We start from the raw sequence: 20,593 nt of genomic DNA, 5'->3' as shown, positions 1-20,593 counted from the left end.
TTGAAAGCATCCAAGTGGAAGAAACAGAGTGAGTAGTTTCCAGCTCATTGCCATCAAGGAAGAAGATGGTGCCTTACCCTGACAATGGGGCTGCTGCAGAAGTTTCCAGGTGGGTCATAGGGAAGAAAGATTTGGAAAGGATGGGGAGAAATCTTGATAGAGACTGCTGATTTTAGATAACAAATATTTTTAGTTCAACAATCTCCTCTCCATACAATTGGTTCTCAAATTCTATTGATCCTGGTCCCCAAATGATCCCCCTTTCCCTTCTCCATACCTGTGCTACTGTTACCTTATTCAGATGCTCTTCACCTCTATTCCCTGTACTATGGCAATAGTTTCTTAATTAGTTTCAGTGGATCCAATCTTCCTTTTTCCAAACTGTGTCCAAAATGCCACCAAACTGAGAGTATGAAAAGACCATTGTGGCCATGTCAGGCCTCCTACTACCCAGAGCCCCAACACAAACACACAAATACACACACACACACACACACACACACACATGCAGGGAGAGAGACAGACAGAAAGACAGAGACAGAGAGACAGAGAGACAGAGAGAAATTTTCAGTGTCTCACCATTCCATGTGGCATAACAAATCAACGTCTCAGATGAGCTTTTTTTCTAATCAGTCTGCTGCCTCCCTTCCCAGACTTACTTCATATGACTCTCTTTCATTTACTCTGTATTGAATTCAGATCATCCTGCTGTCTATTCTCAGTACATGATGGGCTGTCTCCTGCTTCTCTCAATCTACTGTAACTGGAACTGATCAGCTCTATACGCCTCAGAGAATCTCTAACTTACTTCCCAGCCCATAAAAGGTATGTCTTTGTACACAAGACACTTCCAGGTTCCTCCACTTCAGAGCTTTCTCTGCCTTTTGAAACTGGTCTGTATTGTTTTAGAAATGCCTCTTTTTAATTTTCTTGAACATATCTTACATCAAGGTACAGGTATTCCTTCATATTGGTCTTAGTATCGCCAGTACCTTTCACAGATTCTTAAATATTCTAAGTGGTAACTTTTTGTTCAATTCAATTGAATTTGAGTCAAGAACCATTTTTAAGCATTTAATATAAGAATGGTACTATGCCAGGTGATAAAAATATAAAGACCAAAAGGAAAGACACTCTTCTCCAGGAACTTATATTCTAATAGAGGCATATAACATACCCAAATGAGTCTACTTAAGGTGAAGCAGTGTGGTGTTATATCTAGAATGCTTGACTTGGGTTAAAAAGATCTGTGATCCTATGAATTTAGGGAATGAAGACACCAACAGTATATTATTAGGAAAGGTATTTAGTAAAAGGTGGCCCCAGAGGTAAGTCTTGAAGTAACAAATATTCTAATAAGACAGGTGAAGGGGAGTTACAAGGTGTACAATACAGATGCACAGAGGCAGGACAGTAGGGGAGAGAGTTCTGATTACAGAGTGATTTCAGTCGGTCAGTTAGACTGGAAAAGATAGGGGAGTAATATAAAATATGAAGGGGAGTAATATAAAATAGGATGACAAAGGTAGGAGAAGGTCATTGCGTCTGGCATTTTAAATACAAGACTGTAGAATTTTTTATTTTATCCTCACAGCAGTAGGAAGCCATTGAGGGATATTGAGCACATTCAGTGATGTAGATAGACTAGTAGTAGTCATAGCATTGGATAAAAGACACGTAGAAAATGCTTTTCATTTCCTGGGAGGAATTAAACTCTCTTAGCCACTCCATTTAGTGACAAAAAAGATAGTTTCTGACCCCAGGAGCCTCAGTTTGAAGCTCAGATCATCACAATGTGCTTGCAAATATTGTAGTCACAAGCATAATATGAGGGACAATGGGTATAAGAGTCAGGGAACTTGAATCTTGAGCTTTCAATGTGATATTGGGTAAATGACTTCATTTTTTTGTGTTACATTTTCTAATCTATGATAAACAAATAGGAACACAAATAACTGTATATGCCTAATGCCTTGAAAAAAGTCTAAAAGAACACCATTAGAATGAAGGGTTACTATTATTACAGCTCCCAGTAATATCATTGATATTAACATCCTGTGAACTATTGGAAAATTACTGAAATATCTTTTGGCCTGAAGTGTCTTTATCAGAAATATAAAAGCAGTTCAAGTCCATTGTCATTAAGAGCCATCCAAACTCCAGGATGCTAATGTTAATGTTCTTATTGGTGGTTTTTATGTTGAGGAGGTAAAGGAAAGGGGAAAGGGGTCAAGGAAAAGAGGGCTGATTCAGACTGATTCAGCCAGTTGTAAAATACAGACAAGTATGTCTTCTTGAGATTGAAGGGGAGAAAACCTGTCTCCAACATAATGATAAAAAGTAAATGAGAATGCTCAAATTGCTCAGAATTGACTATTCATTTACTTGAATTACTGCAACAATAGGATATTCTTTTTCAATTTTCTTTCCATCAGTGAGATCATACTATGCTTCATTGCCTGCATTATTTTTTGGGGGAAGAGAGACAGAGTCAAATAGCCACTAGGCATCAGAGATTGAACTCAAACAGAGACCTTCATGATTCCAAGACCAGTTCTCTAGCTATAATGTCACACTGCTTCTTGAGCTTAACACATTCTTCTCTAAAATTTTCTTTTCTTTACAACTGATCAGATCCACAAATTGGTAAGCCACCAAGTTAAGGACAGGTGGGTTGTCTATGGCCTTGAAATGGGTTAAAAGTGACAATATCAGGAAGGAATTAAATCTATTTGTTTAACAGACTGACTTTAGCAACTAAATCAAGTGGAGAAAGAAAGTCAATAGAATAGACATGGTGACATATTAAGACCCTGGTAGTGGACAAATCCAATCACTTATTGATTGTAAAACTGTGTGATGCTCATCGATAGAAAGCCCAATGAGACACTCGTGTTGCATAGTAAAAATGTAGGCATGTCAAAATGTAGGGGGAGAAAGAATAAGCATGTATATAGTTTTTCCTATGTACCAGGCACTGTGTTAAATGCTTTAAAAATAACATCTTATTGGATCCTCACCTATTAGGTAGTTGCCATTATTATCCCTTTTTACAATCAGTGAAACTGAGGCAGATAGTAATTTGAGCAAATTTCTCTAGAATCACATGGCTGATAGATGTCTGAGGCTAGATTTGAACTCAGGTATTCCTGACTTCATGTTCAGAGCTCTATCCACTGCATTCCTTAGCTGCCTTGTAGACATCCAACTGTACTCAAGGAAATAAGAGTTAGAGTCCAAAAGAGATCCTGCAAATACCCAATGAACCTCCCAGAAGTATGATACAACAATGAGAAACTTGCCTTGTCAAATATGGTTTTACCCAGTTCCCCACTGATTTCAAGGTGCCTAAGTTCCCTTCTCTTGGGTTTTATGGTTGTTATACAATATTGGAGCAGATTCACATCAGACAACCTTAAACCCTGGAGGTAACTGTGGAATACTTGAAAAACTGCAGAACATGATGAGAAATGTGCTGTCAATGGTTCTAGGGCTATGCAGTATTAGGACAGAATGGGAGGATCAAAGGACTTCCTTTTAGGAGTTCTGGATTCAAGTCCCAAGTCTGACACTAGCTCTGTAATCTTGAGCACAAAACCTCATGGAGCCTTTACATCTTCATATGTCAAACAGGAAGGAGAGCTCCTGCCAATCTCATGGTTCTTTAACATATTACATGTTTGGCTGCTTTTTTTTCCCCTTTACATGATCCTATTGTCTTTCAATCCTGTAGGCAGCAAAGAGATGGTCACACTTGAGTCGCTTCAGGGCATTAATTTAAAAGGAAGTTGCCTAAAGTTACACTATGTTGGCAGAAATAGAGACAGAGAGGTGAGAGAGAACAGAGAGAGAGAGGGAGAGAGAGAGGAAGAGGAGGGAGAAGGAGAGAGGGAAAGACTTAGAGACAAAGAAACAGAGAGACAGAGAGGGAGATAGAGATTTCCTTTAAGAAAAAGAAGCAAAAAAAAAAAATAACCAAGTAAAAAAGTGTATGGCAGAGAACTAAAGAAAACCTATAAGGAAGCAAAAACAAGATGGACAGCTTTCAACTTAGCACACAGTCTTAAACATGTAGGTTTTCTTGAAATGTTGTGGGGATCAGATGAGATAATTGTTAAAGTGATTTAAACTATTGGCTATTATTATTATTGTTACTATTATTAAATGCATAAAAAGAAACAACTAAAAAGTAAAAATGGGTGTTACATCCATTATTTCCTTTATGGGCAGTCAATTGATTAATTTGGCTTTTTTCTTATTTTCTTAACATCATTGAATATTGAGAATCATGGAATTTTATAGACAGAAGAAATAGAAATTGTGTAGGTTAATCTATCTTTTATGCAAATGAGGACTCGGAGTCCTAAAGAGACTGTCTTGTCTGAGGTCCCATACACCATTTGTGACATAGTTGTGACTCAAAGCCAAGTGCCCTGACTTCCAGGTAGATTGCTGTCCAGTACACCAAGCTGCTACTTATTTGGGAACCTTATCTACAAGGTCTTGGATGGCATTCTTCCTCTATCAGGACCTGGGCTCCACTAGGAAGACACTGTTTCATTTTGTTTAACCTTGTTTAAAAACAGTGGTACATTCTCAATGGGCCACTTGCTAGCTAAGATTGGAGGAGAAGATTCTGTCTTTAACCATGTTTACTTCATTTCCTTCTTTAAGCTATGTACTAACACGCAATCTTGCCTTAGCATCCCAACAGGAGCTCAATGCTGAAAGTCAATGAAGCAAAACAACAACTCCCATGAAAGCTTCATTCTCTTGGGTTTCTCTGACAAGCCCCAGTTGGAGACAGTCCTCTTTGTGATTATCTTGATCTTCTACATCTTGAACCTGGTGGGGAACACAATCATCATCTTGGTGTCCTGCCTAGATCCCAAACTGCACACCCCAATGTATTTCTTCCTTACCAACCTGTCCTTCCTAGACCTCTGTTTCACCACCAGTGTAGCTCCACAATTGTTGGTCACGATGAGAAGCAAAGACAAGAGCATGAGCTACGGTGGGTGCATAGCTCAACTCTATGTGGCCATGGATTTGGGATCCACTGAGTGCATTCTCTTGACTGTCATGGCCTATGACCGCTATGCAGCAGTCTGCCGCCCTCTTCACTATGCAGTCATCATGCATCCTCGGCTCTGCCTGTCACTGGCTGCCACAGCCTGGCTCAGTGGCCTTGCCACCTCTTTGATCCAGTGCTCTCTCACTATACAGCTCCCCCTGTGTGGTCATAAGCAGCTTGACCACATCTTCTGTGAGGTGCCAGTCTTGATCAAGCTGGCATGCGTAGACACAACCTTTAATGAGGTCCAACTCTTTGTAGCCAGTGTAGTCTTCCTTGTAGTGCCTGTCTCTCTCATCCTAGTCTCCTATGGCTACATCACTCAGGCCATATTGAAGATCAAATCTGCAACAGGACGTCGTAAAGCATTTGGAACTTGTTCCTCTCACCTAGTGGTTGTAATCATCTTCTATGGGACCATTATCTTCATGTATCTCCAGCCAGTCAAAACTAGGTCCAAAGACCAGGGAAAGTTTGTCTCCCTCTTCTATACTATAGTCACACCTCTGCTAAATCCCCTCATCTATACCCTGAGGAACAAGGATGTAAAGGGAGCGCTGAAAAAGCTGATATTGGGGAAAGCTATTGGATAATAAAAGTCATGAGTAGTAAGCATGGAGTAAGGGGGATGTTGCTGCATCTGTTTTGGAAGCCTACAGGAATCATTCTCATTTCTTCCCTACTCCGTCTCTATTTGTCTATTGATCTCTGTCTTTCTCCATCTCTTTTTCTTGTTCTATCTCTCTCCTCTATCCCTCCCTCTCAAATGTAAACTTGAGTTCTACATCATATGGATGTAGAGCTTTACAAAAGGTATATGATAATAAAGAGGATACAAGTTCTGCCTTTAACACTCACACCCTTCCTGTGTGATCGGGTACAAGTCACATAACCTCTCAATACTCTGGGCAGCTCTCTTAGGACACAAGGTAAAAAGAAGCTGGTGATCTTCATCGGTCCCGGGCGAGGGCATTCCCTTCCCCAGAACATCCCGATATCAGTGAAATCAAAGACCAAGCTCTTATCCCTATATGTAAATAACTGCTATTTATACAGCACTTTAAGGTAAAAAAAGTACACTTACGCACAAACCTATATGAAGGAAAGCCATTCAAACCCTGTCTCAGACACTAGACGTACTCTATCTCTAACAAGCCATATATGGATGTACATGTGTACATATGCACGTGTGTATGCAGTTACACGTGTGTGTATGTAGACACACACATGTACATATGGCCATCCCCACATGTGCGCAAATGCATATATCTATATGCATACATGTGTGTATCATTTGAACCTCACAACAGTGCTACGAGGTAGGTGCTATTAGTAGTCTCATTTTACAAATGAGAACACTGACAGCAAAGAAACTGAGATGACTTGCCCAGTGTCACAGCTGCTCTGAGACAGGATATGAAGGAAGGTCTTCCTGACTTCAGTGCTATTAAATGGAAATTAAAACTATAAACATGTATCTGATTTAGGAACTACCTCCCCATGTATGGCTTAAGAGGACTGTTCTCTCTTCAACTTCCAGTGGTACCATTCTCCTCATCCTAAATTATAAGATAATCAAGGTTATTTTCTGATATTTTCATATAAATTAATAAAACTAAGTAATCTTTCTCATTAATTAATTGGTTATCATCTTCCACCTCATTTTATAAATAAACTGGAGAAACTCTTTTTGCCTCCAAGTTTTCATATGTGTTATATGCCACTGTCTTAGATGCTTAAACATCAACATTAGTGCTATACAATTTATCATTGGTGTGTCAAACAATACAAAGATATATTTGAACATTCCAACAATGTCTCAGCTATGAAATGGAAGATACAACTTTGTGATTTAAGAAGTCAGTACTACAGAAGCTGTTTCCTTCAGTCACTAGGAATACACTTTTTTTTCAGCTAAGAAATTCAGTTCCTTGAGAACTTTCTTCAGAATTTCTTGTTCACCATTAGACTCATTTTTCTTAAAGTGACTCTTCAGTCTTTTTCTAAAATATCAAGTAACTAATAGTCTCTCAGGGGAAAAAACAAACAAACAAAAAAACCTAGTCCTTTGTCCCTGTGCCTCTCAAAACCTGAATGACAATTAGATTCTGTTCTTAATGTGTAGCATGTATAAAATAATGTAACTTTAAAACCACGGAGAAAAATGAGTTAATAATAGTACAACAAAAGTTAAAAACCTCATGATGTCATTTGAGAAATGTAATGTATATTTTATACATATATTTTATATTGTATGATCATTTTATCATTTTTTCTTTTGTTTTTAGAAATATACTTACAGGGGCAGGAATAAGGTCCATAGGTCTTGGCTTCCAAGATCTTGCATAAGAAAGGAATCATAAAGCAATAGAGTCTCTCCACCCCACCCCTTCCAACTGATAGATGAGAGAAAATGAGGCTGAAAGATGTTAAGTGCAGGTAGGGAGAACCATAGTACACATAGTGTTGGGTGTGATGTCAAGAATGCCCAAGTTCAAACCCCACCTCAGCCTAACCAGTTGTGTGACTGTGGGAAAATCATTTAACCTCTGCTTGCTTCAGTTCCTGAAACATAAAATGGGCAAAATAATAGCACCTACATCCCAGAGTTGTTGTGGGATCAAATGAGATAATAATTATAAAGGACTTAGAGAAGTGTCTGGCACACAGTAAGTCCTATACAAATGCCTATTCCCTTTCCCTGTAGATAGCCATCATCAAAGGCGGGATTTGAACCCAAGTTTCCTGACTCTACAGTGTCCTTCCCATTGAGTCACATAACTTACTATTGTACATGTTTAATATATACTTACAAAAACCTACTATGTTAATTATTTAAGCATATATCAGGAATCTCATATATAATTAATATAATATATGATATGATATAATATAACAATATATCTTAATATATCATTGTAATTAAATAATGTTATGATATATTATGACATATATCATATCATATTTTTATATGCATATATACTTACATGCCTACTATAGTGAGGGGAAGTAGGGATATAGTATATATAGAGAGTCAGATACTGAGACAAAAATATTTCATTACCAATTCTACCTCTGACATACTGACCTTGTAACCCTGAATAAACAGTTGAACTTTCAGTGCTTCCCAGGAAATTCTCCAAGGTTAAGCGTTACATAACAGTTGTTCATTGTCTTTATTAGAAAGATTTTTCTCACTACTAATGTCCGATACTGAAGAAACAAAAACAACAGCAAAGACAGACAGAGATAGAGAGAAAGATTTAATGAGGTAGAAAGGAGGGCTCAAGAATAATTCCCATGGGGTTACAAGAATACATATATTTTTGTAGATACTGGTGTAGATATAGACATAGGCAAAAAAATAGAGATGATCTACAAAGGCAACCGAAGACCTTCTGGATGAAATATAAAGTCTTCTGTTATATATTGAAAGTCTGTCATAATATTCAGCTGTCCTACAGAAACCTAATTTATCAATACGATTGGGAGTTTATAGGGATGTAACCCAAGGAAGCTGGGGAACTATATTATATTTTTCGCAATACATATCTTTGTTTTTGATTTTAGCTACATTAGTCTTGTTTCTGTAATGTTTAAAGGTATATAACTTAAACTGTTCTTTTTTTTTTTTTTTTAGTTTTTCAGTTATTGACTGATTAAGAATTTCCTCCTATATTAGTATGGCCTTGTCTTTCTCCAAAATTTTCTCTCTGGCTTAACTATGACTCTTCTTCTCCTACTTGGTGCTCTCTCACTTTTCTGGAATGTATGGGCATAAAAACTTCTGTTTTCCTCAAAACCTTACTGAATGGCTTATCACTCCCTGTGACATTAGAGATGAGAAATCATCTACAACACCTAAACAAAACTGTAAACTTCCCTATAAATTACCAAATCATCTTCTATCCCTTGGATACATGAAGAGTCAGTATGTGCAAAAGTCTCAACCGTCACACTAAGATGATTGTTGAAAGGTTGGTGTAAGAATGCAAAAAGTTTAGGTAACCTTTTCTTACGGGATCAGTGTAGTCTCCCTTCTCCTACTATGAATGAAAGATTACTGTCTGGTGGCATACTTGGTTCTCTGTCTTTCATTTGCTTTGTCAATTATCCTTGACTTCCCTCCATACTCTTAATTTTGAAATTCTCCAATTAAACAACATATAGAACCTCAATTTTTATGAGCTAAATGTATCAAAGGATTTTTTTTTTGCTTCAGTATTGATTAATTCATTCATTTCATTTGCAAAGACTCCCTTTCTGTCTAATCAATAGGACCTGTTATCCTTCATTCATAGCTGTAAAAGAGATAACTTTCTACTCTCATCAAATATGCTATTATGTGGCACTTAAAATATTTATGCTATTTAAATGTATTGTGATATTTAATATGAATGTGTGACTAGAGCTTATATCAGACTGCGTGCCATCTTGGGGATCAGAGTGGAGAGGGAGGGGGAGAAATTTTAAAACTCAAGATATTACAGAAGTAAATAAAAAATAAATTCTATATACACACACATACATATATATCACTTTGGCAGCTGAGTGGAAGATGAATTTTAGTGGCAAAAGATTAGTTGTCCAGAGACCAACCAGAAGGCTACTGTAACAATCTAGGAATGGGGAGATGATGGTCTGAGCCAAAGTCGCAGCATTAGGGGAGAGGAGGGAAGCTTTATGGAGCTATTAAGGTAAAATTGACAGACCTTGGAACCAGATTGATTAGGGGGCGATGATAAGGGAGGTTGAGGAGTTGAAGCCTGGGTGATGGAAAGATGTTGGTATTCTAGAAAGTAAAATTGAAATTAGGAAGATCGGTAGATTGGGGGTGGGTGGGAATAGAGAGATATTGTGGATGCTAAATACACAACACTTGGCAACTAATAGGATAAAGGAGGATAAAGCAAATGTTGAAGTCATCTAACATTTAACATGGATGATTTCATGATTATTACTTAAAAAAAAAAAAAAAAAAACCATGGTGATAGTTAATAGGAGCTCCAAAAGGAAAGGTAAATTAGGAGGAGGACTGATTTTAGAACAAACATTCTGAACTGTGTGTGTGTGTGTGCGAGCGCGCGCGCGTATTTCATTGGCTTGTTTTGCAATCTGGTGAAGCCTATGCTTTAGTCCCCTTGGATTACATTCCCTAATCTCCCACTCCCACTGATAAATTACGTTTCTGGAGGGCAGCAGAATATTATGAAAAACTTTCAATATAAAACAGAGGGCTTTGTATTTCATCCAGAAGCCTCTTCTCAGTAATACCTTAAAATAAATAAACAATAAAAAAAAATATATTGTGATATGTGGTGAAAGTGGTTGTCTAACCTTATGTTTATAAAACCACTTTTGACTTTTTCCAAGTGTTTTTTTTACAGATAAAGCGTCTCTCTCTCTCTCTCTCTCTCTCTCTCTCTCTCTCTCTCTCTCTCTCTCTCTCTCTCTCTCTCTCTCTCTCTCTCTCAATGGTTGTAAGTGAAAGGCTTGAAAGTTAAGAATGAAATGCCTGGTACAAAGTCATTTGTAAAGTGAGTGTTTAATAAATACTTGTAAAACTGAATCGATGAGTGCACCCAGGCCCACTACCATCTCTTCATTTCTCACCTCTCTTCACTCTTTTGGTCTTCTCATCATGCCTTATTTCAGCTACCTTCTCTACTCTTCCGCACCAACCACCACTTCATCCCCTACCCTATCACTTTTTAGCCTCTTTTTTGTATTATCTTTTCCCATTAGATTGTAAGCTTTCTAAGGTTCAGGGCTATCTTTAATTTTCTTATTTGTGTCCTTAGTCTTAACCTAGCTCTTGGAAAATAGTTTTTTGTTGTTGTTTGTTTGTTTTGTTTTTGTTCAGTCATTTTAGTCACACCTGAGTCTTTTGACCCAATTTGAGAATTTTGTGGCAAAAATACTTGTTTGCCCTTTCTTTCTGAGGAGAAGCTAACAGATCCATTTTGTCAGGCAATCAGAGCTTAAGTGTCTTGCCCAGGCTCAACTAGAAAGTGTCTGAGGTTGGATTTGAACATAGGTCTTCCTGACTCCAGACCCAGGGCTCTATCCACTGAGACAAGAGTTGTTTAAATAGTAGGCATACAGCAAGCACTTAAGAAATAAATATTTCTTGACTTACTAATTGACCAACTAACTGAAAATATCTTCTTCCCACACAGCCTCAACCTCTTCTTGGCTGGTCCTTCTTGGATCTTCCACGCCAAGGAGGATATCCAGGATAGCTCTGTCTTTTTTCTTCACTGTCTAGACTTCTGACTCTGGACTTTCTGCACTATGACTCCATGTATGTGCATCTCTCCCAGTTTTTCACCTTCCTTTTCTTCCTACATTAAAATGTAAGCATTTTGAGGGCAGGTGCTATCTTCCTTTGTGTTTTCCTTTATATACTTGCTTAGCATGGTGCTTAATACATACTAAGTACTTAATAAATACTTGATAAAGACAAAAATGAAACAGTTCCTACTTTCAAGGGATCTTATCTTCTACCAAGGATATAGAGTATATGCAATGATAAGCAAAAGGAAATAGTTCACAGTATTCAATATTGATTGTTTTCTGCTTTCCATTTTCATTGTTATTATCATTCTGTCTTATTTTCCTGGGTTTGCTTACTTCACTTTGTATCAGTTCATCAAAGTCTTTTCACCCTTCTCTTCATCCAGCATATTAGCTGCCTCTTAAAGCACAGTTAACATTTGATTATATTCCTGTACAACAATGTGCTTAACTCTTTCAAATAAAAGACATTTTCCCCCACTTCTTTTTGCTACCACCAAAAGAACAGCTGTAAATACTTCAGTGTGTCTTTATTTTCATCTTTGAATTTCTTTGGGTACATAACCAAAAATGGAATCTATGGGTGGTAGGGTATAGGAATGTTAAATATCTGCATTTCTTTATTCCAAATTTCTAGAATGGGATTCTCTCCTTACCTCTACATTTTGGCTTCCCAAGCTTCCTTCAAGATTCAGTCCAAGTTTTAGCTTTTATACAAACCCTTACCTCATCTTTGCACTGACTGTGTGTTCTCTCTGATATTACTTCCTATTTACCCTTTATATATCTTCTATGTACCTAGTTGTTTACATGTTGTCTCTTTCATTATGGGAAGTCCTTGATTGTAAGGACTTTGTTTTTCTCTTTCTTTGTATCCCCATCACTTAGCACAGTGCTTGGAACATAGCAAGAGCTTAATAAATGCTGTTCAGTAACTAATTGGTGACGTAACAGTGGCACCAATTTACAGCTACAAAAATACATTTGTGTGCTTCTTTTTAAAATCCCTCCAACATCGACATTATCTTTGTAAAAAGCACTTTTTTAGAAGTTGAGGCAAAGTAAAAGAATTCAGGTTGGAGCCTCTATTTTCTCAAAGATGACAAAGAAGAGATCATCTTCTGAGGATGAGGAGACAAGGAAAGGGGACCTAGGGTTTGAGGAGAGGAGTTGCAACAGATACTGTGAAGAACACATTCAAGAAGTAATCAGATGAATAAAAGAATTGTCAACTTTTCACATGTATATATACACATATACAGGCATACATGCATGTGCATATACATATATGCATATATGTAAATATATATGTATGTGCATGTGTGTATGTATATATGTGTATATATGTATATACACATACACACATACATATATGCATATCACTTGCAAAACTGTTCTGAAACTGTGCCTTATATTTCTTTGCATGCTTCTTGGCAAATAGTATCATGAACACAATAGCTGTCCAATAAATGATTGATTGATCTTTTTATTAGAGGAATGCTGGGAGGAGTGAATAGTTCTAGTACAAAAAGCCTTGAACTTAGCATCATAAGATCTCAGTTCCAGTCCAGACCTTACATGTATTTAACTATTCAGCATTGCAGAGTTCATTTGACTTCTGTGAGCTGATTTGCTCCAATATGAAAGGGAATCTATTGATACTTCATTATCTATTTTACAATATTTATATCTTATTTATCTTATGTATAGCATATCTGTATATGTTTGTTTACTTGTTGCCTCTCCCCCTTAGATTGGAGCTTTTGGGAGGTAGAGACTGTCTTTTGCCTTTCTATCACCAGTACTTAGTATAACACATAGTAGACACTTGTAAATTTTTTTTGACTGATTGAAGATTAAAGGAGCCAATGCCCTATAACTCTAAAGCCCTGTGCATATCCTGATATTGCTGCAATCCATATTTGTTCAATGGTTAACTGAGTCATGAATGGAAAAACAGGTATCATTATCATCTGCTCCTGTTTGTAGGTTCTCATTCATCTAAAAACAATTCTGCTTTCTTTCCTCTCAATAATCCTAGTCCCATAAATATTTCCTCCAATAATTACTTTCATTCCTTTGATAATTTTCCATTCTTTTCACTATTCTCTTTATTGTTTTGCACAAAATTTTGATTTATAATGCTTCATTAAAACCCCTCTCAAGAAGCTGGCAAAGGCCAAGCGGGTGGAATGAATATTATCAAACAATATATGGAAACAGCCATGTATCTCCCAGTTATTGCTGTCCCTTTGGAACTCTAATATCCAAAGAACAGTCACGCATCACTCCCTGAGAGACTTCTTTCAGAACAATTTAACTTCAAGGCATTATCTGGTGTTTAATTACTAAGTGGTGAGTCATAGTCCCTGACATGTCTTCTGCATCAATAATTTCTTTTCCTAAACTTTAGTCTTTCCTCCCTTATGGGAGACTTGGTACTCTTCCATTCCCACATGAGAGTTTCAATAAAGTGAGACCAATCAATTAAAGATGCCCCCATGAAAGATGGCCCCCAGAATCCCTCTCACTTTATATTGATCAAGTGATATCAATGTATATATCAGAATTACAACAGAGTTAGGTTCCCTCTGTCCTCTCACAGATTGACTACAAGTCAGTATCCTCAGTTATTAGGTTAAAAACATTTGAGGTCACCAGAGAGTGACACAGGATGAGTCACCTAATGTGTAGCCATTAGGGAAGAAAATGGTGTCTAATCATAATGATAGGCATTTTAAAGACGTGGTCAGGTGGGTAAGAGGGAAGAAGTATTGGAGGGGATCCCTATTCACAATCTATTGATTATCAGTAAAGATTCTCCTCAATTTGACAATTCAAATCAGTGAACATCAATACAAGGACTAACTTTTTGTTGTTGTACGTATCACGAACTACATTTAAGTGCAATGTACTAGCTATAGTTTGCCAGAATTTTAGCAAAGTTTTTGATAAGATATAGAATACTTTGCCGAGGGAGAGAATGGAGGGATAGAGAGTAGATGATAACACAATTTTAGAACTGATAGACAGGTCAGATTCAAAGCACAGTTGCTCTTAACAGTTCAGTGACAGCAGGGAAGGAGATCCCCAGTGGAGTATCTCTGTAATCTGTGGTGAACTGTGAGCTCAACACACCTTATTTTTTTTAACCTTCTTTGAATGATTTGGATAAAGGCATAAGTGGAATATTCACTAAGTTTGTAGAATTCACAAAACTTTGAGTTAAATCAGATGCACTGGATGACAGAGGTAATATCCAAAAGAATCTCAGTTAGCTAGAACACTGAGCTGAATTGCATCAGATGAAATTTGAGAACAATAGATAAGAAGTCTTACGCATGGGCTCACAAAATGAACTGTGCAAACAGAAGATGGTCAAAAGCATGGTTTGAGAGAAATTGTTCTGACAGATCTTGGGGTTTTAGTGGAACACAAGCTTAATAAGCACCAACAATAGGATGTATCTGTCTAAAATACTGATGTGATGAAGAGGGTCACAGCTCCCAGGAATAGGGAGAGGAGAGTAGCTCTACGCTTTGCCTTTGCCTCATTTCAAAGATAGCATTCAATTCTGGGTACCTTGTTTTCAGAAGGGTGTTAATAAAATGGTGACTTCCAGAAGGGGGCACCTAGGAAGGAAGATAAAGAGACATAAACTCATGACATTTGAGAATTAGTTGAAGGACCTGGTGATATTTAGCCTGGAGAAGAGAGGACTCTGGAGAGGAGGAAGAATGATAGCTGACTTCAAGTATCCTAAGGGCTGTCTTATGGAGGAGAGATTAGATTAATTTTGTTTGACCTCCAAAACTTGAACCAGATAGAAGTCACAAAGAAGTGAATTTAGGCTTGATTTCACAGGGGGAAAAAGTCTTCTTAACAATGAGAGCCATCCAAGAGCCATCCTACTTCCTAACATTAAGAGTCATCCCAAAACAGAATGGACTACATGTGAGGTGAGGTAGTGTGTTTCCCTTCCTTGAAGGCCTTCAAATAGAAGGTGGATGGCCACTTGGGGGCATGTTGAGGTTGGATTCCCTTAGTGTATGGTTTGGACTAAGTGGCCTTGGAGTTGTCTTCCAACTCTAATTCTGCAACTCAAAGAATAGTGTGCAGAATATTGTACTAGACGCTAAGAACAATAAGACAGAAACAATTTCCCCTCACCCTCAAGGGTTCTACTTGGGAGAAGAGAACACATGCACAGGTAAGTAAATACAAAGTAATTTATATTAATATGAAGAAAATTCTGACAGTTGAAGAAATCAGAGAGTATTTAATGTGGGAGGTGACAGATCCATCTAGTTTTGAAAGAAAGCATGGATGAAAAGGGAGAGCATTCCAGTTCTTAAAGGGCCCACAAAGATAAAAATGGAGATGTGGCATTGTGTTTGAGGGATAGGCCAGCTTTGCTAAACCATGGAGTGTATAAAGGGAAGAAATGTGAAATCACTCTGAAAAATTTATAAGCCAGACAGTGAAGGTTTTAAATGCCAGCAATGTGTGGCTTTTACATTAGAGAAAACAGAAAGTCTATGAAGGTTTTAGGGCAGGAGAGAAACATGATCAGCCATGTACTTTAGCAAAATTAATTTTTCTACCATGTGAAGGATGGGTTAGCAAAGAGAGAGACTGACATATTAAAAATCCAGATGAAAGATGATCAATAGCTATACTAGAATGTTGAGAGAAGGGGATAGATGTCACAGATGCTGTGGAGACAAAATTGACAACTGAATGGAAATGGGGATGTGACATAGAGAGCAGACACATGAGAGATGCTCAATGATTATAATGCTTGTGGTTTTCACAAGAGAAATAAAGGAGTTGAGAGAAAATGCAGACATGAAAAGTCATATGAAGAGGTCCCTTTGGCATGCTACCTTTGAGATGTCTGTCAGACACACACAGCAGGCAAATGCTAATGGGGTATTGGTAATCAAGAGAGATATTGGGACTGAGATTTTGAATTTAGAGACATGAGAACAGATGTGAATCCTAGAATTGAAACAGAGATGAAAGAATTCTCTCTGAATCTGAAGTATCTTTACAGTTAGGTCAATGTGCTGTGGGACTGTGGTATCATAGACATACAGCACTGAGTTATCTTCACCTCCATATAATGTCCCAAATGTACAATTTCATCTAAGTACACTAACATCTAGTTAATATTTCCTCAATTGTACCTTATTCAACAAGCCAATTAAGCTGATTCCAAAGATTAAACTAATAAGAAACTAGTGGATCTACACATATAACTAAGCTCAACTCTCATATTCTAGTTGTATTGGGCAGGAGATGACTTTCCAAAACCAAGACTGATAGAAGCACATATTTATTGCTTAGATTAGGTGATAGCCATTTAATTCTCTTAACTCTTTCACTTAAAATCCCTTTATTCAGGTCGGTATTATCCTCAAGGTAGGGTTTCATGAGAGTAGAGAATTTCTCACTGCGAGGTCTGGCTTAGAAAAAAGCCTCTTGCAAAGCACTTTGTTATTCTGCAATTTATAGTCTTAGATAGTAATCTGAGGGCATTGAGGTTACATAACCATCCTAAGTTCACACAGCCAGCATGTGTGGGCACTGGGTTGTGATGTCAGGTATTTCTAAGCCTTCCAATGCCTCTCTTCTATCGTACAACATATCGTCATAGAGTTAGAACTATGAGAGACCTTAAACATCATGGATACAGCTGAAGCATTTTTCAGATGTTAGTACTGAGTTCTAGGAATATTAAATGCTATCACAAAGCTATCAAGTATCTAAGAGAGATTTTAAATGGAGATTTTCATGATTCAAAGTCCAGTGACCTTTCTGTCATACCACATGGTCTCTCACTATTGAATACTATTAATTATGTTACCACTAATAATAATACCATTTCATCAATTTTTATACGATCACATGTGAACTACTTTAATCTTTCCTTATCTTAGGCTTCATTTCCAAAGGGACTAAAATGATTTATAATATACTTTCTCACATTAGGATTATATTATCCTTACCAAGAGGATAAGGAGGAGGAAAAGGATTCATCCTGATTTTTCCCTGCTGTTTTTGAAAGGCAAATATTCATTTTCTCTATGTGACAGAAAATGAAAACAAAATCTCTGTGTTCTGTATATCTCCAAGGTATCACAATCTATCACCTAAAGTAGAGGATCCCACTAGTCTCTGAACTGAGTATACATTTTGTTGAATTCTTGTCTTTAATAGTACATATATTTTTAATTTATGTTTTAGTAATGAGAATATGTTCTGTTTAGCCCTCATATAAAGGTAGATTTGACTTTGCAGAAGAGAGCTCAAAAAGTAAAGTCTACAGGTGCCTTATTGGTGAAAATACCAGTTTCATGCGAATATGGATTGTTTGTTTGTTTGTCTGATACATAGATGTGTAAAACATATTCATTAAATAAGGAGCATTCTAAGATTACAGATAATAATATAAAGTAATTATAGTATCTCATAAAAATTGTTCACAATCTCAATGAGTTTTACTGTAAGATGTTAGGAGCTAAATAAATGAGGTGTGTTTTACATGAGAAATGACTGTATTCTGATCTGAAAGTGTGTAATCCATTCTGTTGAGGTACATGTTATATAACATCATTAGATATAGGCTCTATTACTATCAGACTCTGTAGAAAATGAAAAGTTTGACTTTCATGTATGTATAGCTTCACTGTTTTCATTGGATTTTTTTCATACTCTATATGGATGATTTTGTAAGCCATAAAGCGTGCCTTTTGGTGGTGCAGTGGATAGAGGACTGGGTTTGGAATCCTGAAAAATAATCCCTAGAAGTCCAAATGTAACCTAGGACAATTACTAGGTATATGACTCTGGGCAAGTCACTTAACCTTCTTTACCTCAGTTCCTCATTTGTAAAATGGGTTGGAGAAGGAAATGGCAATGCACTAAATGGGGGACACAAAGAGTCAGATACAACTGAAACAACACAACAACCACAATACCTATTGCTGTTGCGTTGTTATCAGGAACCCTGATGTATTGGGACAACTTTGGATTTAGGGTTGGGAGATCTGACACCAGCTCCGGAACCCTTGATAAGTATCAACCATTATAAACCTTTGTTTCCTCAACAATAAAATGGATATAATTGTATTATTTAGTACTTATTTCATATAGCTATTGTATGGAAAGGCTTTGAAAATTATAATTATGCATGCATATCATTACTATTTGTAATGTTATAGTACTTGGCAACAAAATGATAAAGGAAGGGACCTTTGAAAAGTACAGAGGTTGGGGAAGTTGCCCAAGGATGGGATAGTCTGGAATTGGCAGCAAGAATAAATGCTTGCCTAAATTGGTCTAACTTATAGTGACTAGTCTAATGAATTCTCTTCAAAATATTCAAAATAAACTTCATTTAAATTGAAGTTGATATACCTGTCCTTAACCTCACATAATGCTACAAGGTTGAGGCTGAATGCCTTTTAAGATTAAGAATCAAAAGCAGTTACATATGACATAGAAATTATGACAACAGAAAATTGAAATTCAGCCATAATATCTGTTCTTAGGGGTATGGTAAATCAATTGACTCAAATGATTTTTTTTCATAGAAGATTGACTACTTAAGGAGTCATGGAACCTTCAAAATTAAAGGTATTTTAGATAAAATATATTTTAACCACTCATTCTACACATGGGGAAACAAAAGCCAAGAGATACACAATTGAAGCCCAAAGCAACACACACACACATATATGTCTTTTATTTGTATAGAGTTATTTACATGTTGTCTTCTCTATTAAACTATGAATTCCTTGAGGTGAGGGATCATTTTTGCCTTTCTTTATACCCCCATCACTTATCACAGCACCTGGTACATAGAAAGTACTTAATAAAGAGTTCTTGACTTGACTTAGCATCACTGTTTCCTTTTGTCAGTGCATTAACAACATTTCATTCTACTTTTAGGGTCTCAATAAGAACTCAAAACTGACGATCAATGCAGACAAACAACAGCTTTCCAGGGGGCTTCATTCTCTTGGGCTTCTCTGATAAGCCCCAGTTAGAGATAATTCTGTTTGTGGCCATCTTGATCTTCTACATCTTGAACCTGGTGGGAAATATAACCATAATTTTGGTTTCTAGCATAGACACCAGATTGCACACCCCAATGTACTTCTTCCTCACTAATTTGTCCTTTGTGGACCTCTGTTTAACTACCACTGTGGCCCCACAGTTATTGTTCACAATGAGAAGCAAGAACAAAACTATGAGCTATGTTGGCTGTGTAGCACAACTCTATGTGGCCTTAGGACTGGGATCCACTGAGTGCATTCTCTTAGTTGTCATGGCCTATGATCGCTATGCAGCAGTCTGCCGCCCTCTTCACTATGCAGTCATCATGCATCCTCGGCTCTGCCTGTCACTGGCTGCCACAGCCTGGCTCAGTGGCCTTGCTACCTCTTTGATCCAGTGCTCTCTCACTATACAGCTCCCGCTATGTGGTCATAACAAGCTTGACCACATCTTCTGTGAGGTGCCAGTCTTGATCAAGCTGGCATGTGTAGACACTACTTTTAATGAAGATGAGCTTTTTGTGGCCTCTGTAGTCTTTCTCGTGGTACCTGTCTCTCTCATTCTGATCTCCTATGGCTACATCACTCAGGCCATACTGAGGATCAAATCCGCAACAGGACGTCGTAAAGCATTTGGGACTTGTTCATCTCACCTGGTGGTTGTAATCATTTTCTATGGGACCATCACTTTCATGTATCTCCAGCCAGTTAAAAGTAAGTCCAAAGACCAGGGGAAGTTTGTTTCCCTTTTTTACACTGTGGTCACACCCCTGCTAAATCCCCTCATCTATACCCTGAGGAACAAGGATGTAAAGGGGGCATTGAGAAAGCTAGTACCTGGAAAAGGATATTAGATCAGGAAAACTGTATTAGACATGAACAAAGATGGTTGTTCATATTCTAGATAATGCTAAGCATTGCCATCTATTCAATGTCTTCCAGTTGGATTGTACAAAAGCAGTGAAATCTTGTGGAACCATTATTTTCCCCTCTTCTTTAGAGTTAGATCAATTGATTTTAAATAAATTAGATAGATAATCTATATATCTATATATGTGTGTATATGCATATATGTACACATATATACAAACATACATATATTGTGTGTATACACACACCTGTATTTTAGAGAACTCAGTTAGATGGACATGTGATCCCA

The 20,593-nt window shown here is 37.3% G+C and overlaps 2 protein-coding genes across 2 annotated transcripts; both read left to right on the top strand.

Annotated features, from left to right (window-relative positions):
* Positions 1 to 4,680: 4,680 nt before the first annotated feature.
* On the top strand, positions 4,681 to 5,667 carry LOC140508488 (olfactory receptor 2G6-like). The gene has a single exon (XM_072616446.1). It carries the CDS (start codon positions 4,735 to 4,737, stop codon positions 5,665 to 5,667), a length of 933 nt encoding a protein of 310 aa, XP_072472547.1. The 5' UTR covers positions 4,681 to 4,734.
* Positions 5,668 to 19,242: 13,575 nt separating this feature from the next.
* Positions 19,243 to 20,288, top strand: LOC140508487 (olfactory receptor 2G6-like). The gene has a single exon (XM_072616445.1). The coding sequence runs from the start codon at positions 19,359 to 19,361 to the stop codon at positions 20,286 to 20,288; it is 930 nt and encodes a 309-aa protein (XP_072472546.1). The 5' UTR covers positions 19,243 to 19,358.
* Positions 20,289 to 20,593: the final 305 nt, after the last annotated feature.

Source organism: Notamacropus eugenii, chromosome 5 (genome assembly GCF_028372415.1).
Source record: "Notamacropus eugenii isolate mMacEug1 chromosome 5, mMacEug1.pri_v2, whole genome shotgun sequence".
Taxonomy (NCBI): Eukaryota; Metazoa; Chordata; class Mammalia; order Diprotodontia; family Macropodidae; genus Notamacropus; species Notamacropus eugenii.
This window is presented reverse-complemented; position numbering and strand designations above follow the sequence as displayed.